General features: G+C 43.3%; 1 protein-coding gene across 1 annotated transcript; it reads right to left on the bottom strand.

Annotated features, from left to right (window-relative positions):
- Positions 1-409: 409 nt before the first annotated feature.
- Positions 410-2,047, bottom strand: LOC147604969 (uncharacterized). The gene has a single exon (XM_086793869.1). The coding sequence runs from the start codon at positions 1,931-1,933 to the stop codon at positions 629-631; it is 1,305 nt and encodes a 434-aa protein (XP_086649995.1). The 5' UTR covers positions 1,934-2,047; the 3' UTR covers positions 410-628.
- Between the last annotated feature and the right edge of the window lie 4,868 nt (positions 2,048-6,915).

Below are 6,915 nucleotides of genomic sequence, written 5' to 3'. Positions count from 1 at the left end.
ATTGTAGTAAAAACTAATTGAAGGACTTGAGTAGATGCTGGTGGTTGAAGAAGCAGAGAAGCTGCTATGGGGGCTTCTCTCAACAGAGTAGCAGCTTCAGCTCTTTGTTGTTGCGGACGTTGTGGCACGGTTGTGCTCGAGCAGTAAAAGCACTTGGGTTGTATGCACATTGGTTTGTTCAAATGTATACGTCATGCCATTATCCTTAATATGGCTTTCCCTTTGCATACACACTCATTTGATCCGCAAAGGTGTTGTAAGTGAACCTCATGCTCTTTAACTCTGTTCCAAAATCATTCTTCCTAAGTTTTAATTTTTTGTGTTTTTGTGATATTGTTTTCTCTATTATTTGTCAAAATATGGGGTTTACTGTGGCATGTTAAATTTACTAGGCACATGGGGACCACTGTTATAAGCAACACCAACATCATGTTATATTCATGTTTTCAAGACATGCAAAAAGATGGATGCGTGGTGTATGACCTTTCAATATTAAACTGCATATAATACACCCAAAATACTTATCATGCATAATCCTCAATACCAAGAAAGGGGCTTTCTACTTATTCTCTTGATTTGAGACTCTGAGAGAGAGACAGAGAGGAGAGAAGATGTAATATGGAAGTTATCATGACAACTTCTGCCTCTTGGTGGCGAGCCTGGCGGCCTTCTCCCGTCGCTCCTCCATCTCCAGCAGCTCCTGCTCGCGCCGGTCCTCCTTGCGGGCGATTCTGGTGCTCCGCATCTCCTCGCGCTGGATGTCTCGGAAGTTGGACTCCATGCAGCGGTCATCTGTGTCATCTTCTTCTCGAGCCCTTTTGGCAGGGTTGTAGTTGAACATCTTCCAGATGGTGCTCCGGATCATAGCGGCCGAAGGTGCATCGATCTGCTCCTCCTCATCATGTGCAATAAGCGATGATGATTTGCTGTTCCGTTTCACCGCGAAACGTCCGGCCGCAACAGTCTTCACCTTTGAGTGTGCTGGTGGCGGCTTGATACTTAAACGCATCTTGCCATGAGTTGCCGGAGACGTCGACGGGCCCTGATGATAAGTACTACTAGGGCGAGGCAGTGCAGAGGGCAACGTCGACTTGGTGGCAGGTCTGGCCGCCGCCAGCTGCACACGTGTAGCAGGTGGGGCATGGTTGGGTGCTGCCCCACTGCCGTGGACGGCCGATTTGCCGGAGTTTGCCTTGCCTGCCTGCTTGGAAGAAGAGGAGGAAGTACGGTGCACAGCTGGAGGCTTGGAATTGGCCAGAACCTTGGACTTGGAGCCTGCAGGTCGACGCACGGGCGCTTTAGCTGAAGATGGTATGTATAAGCCGGACTGCTTCATTGTTTTACCGGTACTACTACTGGGCGCCTTGCCATGATGAGCCGGATGAGCAGGGGCCTGCACGTGATGACTGCCACGCCGAGGCGGTCCAGAAAGCAACTTCGTGGACATAGCAGGCCTGACCACCATAGCCTGCACACGTGTGGGGGCATGGTTGGTGGCCTCGCTGCCATGCGCGATGACCATGCTAGTAGATTTGGCCAAGTTTTCCTTCTTGGAAGAAGAAGTGGATGTGCAGAAGATAGTAGCAGCTGAAGGCTTCGGATGGGGCAGCAGCTTGGCCTCGGAGCGTGACGGAGCTGGCAGCTGCTTGCAGCGGATGGGCGCCTTCACAGGCATGCTGCAGGCGAACTTCATGGTTTTGACGCCACTAGCACCGCCCCTGTTGCCTGCCGCCACTTTGTCATGACCAGCAAGGCCACCGTCATCGGCTGGTTGTAAGAAGGAGTAGTCCCGTGACTCCTTGAAACATTCCAGGCGCTTGTAAAAGGCGCTCGTCTTCAGTGTACTCGTCTTCTTCTTAATGATATGGCCGCTCATGTCCTGCAGCCTGTTGAGGCGCCGTTCCTTCTCGTCCTTCAGCTTCGCGAGGTCCATCACACTTCTCTGCGGGCTGCGATTCGTATCAAGGGGCTGCTGCAGTTCAGAAGAAGATACCTTGCTATTTGCTTCTTGTTTCTTTGGTGCTCCCCTTTATAAATGCGACGCAGAGCTTGAAAAGCAGCGCTTTTCACAAAAAAGCTTTCACAAAAAAGCAACGCAACCCAAAAAAAAAAACAAGAAAAAAGAAAAAACGAAATTCATTTTCGTTAGTAATCGATCTTACATGGACACATTACGTTACTATTTAAATAGTCACTCTCCATGTAACCTAGTCGGAGAGAGAGACAACTCATCTATTCACTCTACTATTCACTCTACTATTCGGATAAAATTATAACTCTACTTTTAAAAAGAGGACGACAAAAAGAAAACCATAGATATTTTTTATTTTTAATGACAAAAATTCCTATGGATTCACATTTGAAAAAACCATAATAAAAATGTCATTTATTGATATTTTAAGTGATTACAATACCAATATTTTTTTTCTGTAATAAAGGAATATATTCTAGCTTGTGGATGTTCTCCTCATTGTCACTATCATCAACTTCGATATCAATTGGAATGTCTTTATATTCTAGCTCCCAAATGACTGCACTAATGAGGGATTTACCTCCAACAATATTTTTTGTTTTCAATACGGAAAAATCCTATGGATTCAGATTCCTAAAATTTGTGCGGCCTCTCTGAGCTTGCTAGCATTCCGTTATATTCATGCTTACCCCGCAAAGATCGCATCGAGCCCAACCGCCGAGCCCACCGCCAAACCAGCTAACTCTCCAATCTAGCGCAAAGAAACATAATTAATTAATCGTGTACATCACCGTAATCTCATTCATTAGCATGATTAATCTCCATCCGGTATTGTGTGACGCAATGGCATTGCAAAGTCCATCTAATTTCAAATAGCATACTTCATCATGTTTATCAGCATAATTATCTCTATCAAAGAAGCAATGCGAGACCAGTCGCCATACATTATTATTATGAGTAATACGATGAAATAAACCGTATATTCATAAAACAATGTGAGGCAATCTAAGCGAGGACAAGATTATTAATAATAATCGTGTGAAACGTACTGCACAAACATGACTATGACAGATTAAATATGGCAATATCCACCGTATTTTTAAAAGAAATTGAGCGGTGATTAATTATACGAAAGAACTCGAAGGTGGATTAAGCGTACTGTGGTATTGAATTATGGAAGAAAATTAAGCGTGCTGTGGCCAGCGCAAGAAGGCTGCCAGCCAGCATAATAAAAATCCTTTGCTAGTCGCGGGGCGCAGGGGCTATCTCCCTCCATGATCGAACCCCCTCGATGATACCATGATGAATATACACTGGGGCTGCTATGCAGCGAATACACACAGAGATGCACGCATACACAGAGATGCACGCATACACAGAGACAAGAGACGCACACGCTCACATATAACTGCTCATTGTTTCATTTCATTAATGTCATATTAATTAATCGAGTACTCCTTATCCCAAGTAGCCCTTATTAATTAATCGAGTACTCCTTATTAATTAATGAATAAGCATTTTTCGCTCGTTATCCACCTCTATTCACTCAAATTAGCGTGTAGTTAAATTAATTAGATGCCATTGCGTGGCATTTGATTAATAGAACTTTAGTACATAAGCTCTCTTCCGTTTCTCCTAAGCTCTCTTCCCTTTCTCCTCCTCTGCTCCCTCTATTCATAGAGAATGAGCTCTTGAGGCCTTTTATAGAGAATTGTGAGACCTTAAAGAGAAAGGACATGGGTGAATACATGGGTAAAGATCACAACAACGAGGGTCATCATTTCTTTGACTTTTTCAAGCGTTAAATCATTACGTACTAAAACAAAACCTCAGAAACAAAACGCTCTTATTCTTGAAAAACTCGCATAATATATTTAGTGGAAATGCAAAACAATATTTTGGTGGCCTAATCCTTAAAAACGGCGCATTTAAAGCTCTAAGAAGTGTCCAAGTTCACCCAATAAATACATTGCACTCTCAAAAAAAGTAAGAGAGATTAGTCCCTTTGTTGACACACAATAATATGGGAGGGCGATTGCAACGTCCTTACACTCATGAAACTTTTCAGTATAACTCCCCAATAGTCGCCAACAATAAGCATCATATAGGACGCGCTATCGCAATAATCATCGTAACACTGCTTATTACGACATATATTGTGATGCTCTCTGGAAAAAAGAAAATTTGGTAGCTACAACTTGTTCCATGCTAGTTAGGTTTTTCTTACACAAAAAAAAAAGAGCAAACAAAACTAGTTTTGTTCAAGAAACCCAAACATATATCATATTAAGGGGCCAGGCTTTTAATTCTCATAATTTACATCCTATTTACAAATGTATACATCTCCAATTTACATCATGTTTGCAAATATATACATCTCCAAAATACAAAATACCAACGATGGTAGCATCGACACATAGTGTCACTACTCAAGCTAAAATGAGCTAGGCATCCATCTAAAAATCAATGGGATGGTGCAGCCTCCTCTTGATCTCCTCCTTGTCTTGCAGCTCCTAGGCTTCCTCTACTTCGTCCCCATGTTCCTACAAAAACAAAAATGCAATCACTAATTAAAAGTCAAAGCAATTCCACAAGTTTAGGCGGAACACATGCACTATTAATGATACTTACGATGGCATTATCTCATGGCTATCTCCCATGGGGTCATAAAGACCCCATGGTGATGGGATCAATGGTCGAAATTGGGCGTCGTGGTCGGGGCAAACAAGGCTAACCGATCTTGGTCGGAGGACGGCTGTTGGTTAGAGTGCCTGGGGAGGGGGGGATAAGGTTAAGGCCTAAGCAGCTAACAGTCCATGTGGGCATGATGGTAAGGTATTGCCTTGGGACTACCAGTGACCCAGGTTCGAATCTCGCCCGGCACGTGTTGGCCGAGTTTACAAATTGGCCTGAGTTTGCATTTCTGCTTGACTTTGCATTTTTGGTCGACTTTACAAAAATGCCCGAGTTTACAAAAATGCTGGAGTTTACAATGGAGATCTAACTGCCCTCATTGGCCCCGCCCCCGTAAGGACAGGTTTCCACTCTTGATCCCATCAATGAGGGGTCTTTATGACCCCATGGGAGATAGTCTTAAGGGTGGCATTATCATATTTTTAGAGGTACGCATGGCTCCTCAAGCCTATTGAAAACTGCTTGTGTTGAAAGTTATACTAGATTGTTGGCATGCCCATATATATATTGAAGAAAAAATCTAATTTCAAGAAAGGAATAACTAGAAAAGTTATACTTTAAATGATCGTAGAACCAACCACGGCCCTCGCTTCCTATACGATTTGGCTCGTATGTTTTGGTGTAGCTGTCACGTCTCTTTGTTTGTTGAAATTTCAGGAATCTTTCAATGCATTCTCTTTTTACTTGCCATCAGTCTTTCTCTAAGCAATTAGTTGGCTTATATTCTCCCTTTAGGATGGTAGTGCGGATTAGAGAACTTTTATGGCTTAAATTCCAACACATGCATGGCCTAGCATCCATTTCTTCCCTAAACTTCCATCCCTCGAGGTTCGGGATCTCTACATTCAATTGATGCTTAGGGGGGCTGCTTTTGCACCACTTCAGGCAAAATGGGACACTTCAAATGCAAAAGATTGCCTCGATAGGCAAGCAACAAGGATGCAAATAGAGACATGCCTTATTCAAGGTATTGGACTAACAATGACCCGACACTTCATAGTCACTCAATGCTCAGGGACCTGAATCGAGGTGTATGCCCGTCAACTAGACTTCCACACCTAAATACTTGGAGGTGCATCCGAATTCTTCCACAGAAGTATGACGGCTTGGCTACATCACTAAACACTCAGGTTAGAGTACCATCTTTATCATTTGAAGAATTTAGTGCTATGCTACTTGAGGAGGAGATGCAGCTGAAGACCCGAGATGTAGTAATGCTGCATTTTTGGCCAATGCTAAAGGTAAAGGTATAACATCTTCTGATGAGAAGAAGAAAAAGCCAAAGAGGAAGAAGTTTCAAGGGAGCTGTTATTACTGTGACCCGAGATGGTAGTGATGCTGCATTTTTGGCCAATGCTAAAGGCAAAGGTATGACATCTTCTGATGAGAAGAAGAAAAAGCCAAAGAGGAAGAAGTTTCAAGGGAGCTATTATTACTGTGACGAGAAGAACGACACCTTCTTGAAGTCTTCATGGAAGGGAAAGGAGTCAATCAACAATACTGAGACCGAGCTTGAACTTAGGGTCGCCATTGAAGAGGTATGTTCATCTGCTCAGGCTCCAGTTGATGATTCATGGATTTTGGATAGTGGAGCATCCTGACACATGACCAGTAAGAAGGGTTGGTATAGTTCTTGGGAGCCTCTATAGAAACCCATCAATGTTGTTGTCGGGAATAATGCTAAATGCCCAACCAAAGGGTGTGGAACCATATCTTTTGTGGCAGCTACAGGTGAAGAGAAGAAGCTAGATCGTGGGCTTGAAGTACGCTTCAAGAAAACTGAAGCAAAAATTCTAGATGTTGTTGGCAAGGTAGTCGGCAAAGGAGTAAGGCGCAACAATCTCTACGAGCTGAGTGCCCTTACAGTGTCTGCAAATAAGAGCACAAGCAAGCTTTGGCACGAGCGATTTGGTCACATTGGATTTGTCGTGCTAAAGGAGATGCAGAAAAAGGGTATGGTAGCTAATTTTCCTGCATTTTCAGAATTGCAGGAACCATATGAAGCTTGTATGATGGGCAAGCAACAACGCAAGTCATTTCCACAGGAAAGTAGCAATTGGGCAAAGACTCCTCTAGAGTTGGTACATGCTGTTCTTTGTGGTAAAATGTCTCCTACTGCATTGGGGGCATCTTCTTACTTTATGTTATTAGTCAACGATTACAATAGGAAGATGTGGGTTTATTTCCTTCGGGATAAGACTGAAGCTTTTGACAAGTTTAGGCAGTGGCATAAGCTTGTGGAAAATGAG

Source organism: Cibotium barometz, chromosome 60, assembly GCF_041138505.1.
Source record: "Cibotium barometz isolate CiBa-2024 chromosome 60, ASM4113850v1, whole genome shotgun sequence".
In the NCBI taxonomy this organism is placed as follows: domain Eukaryota; kingdom Viridiplantae; phylum Streptophyta; class Polypodiopsida; order Cyatheales; family Cibotiaceae; genus Cibotium; species Cibotium barometz.
Note: the sequence above shows the minus strand (reverse complement) of the source record. Positions and strands in the feature narration are given on the sequence as shown.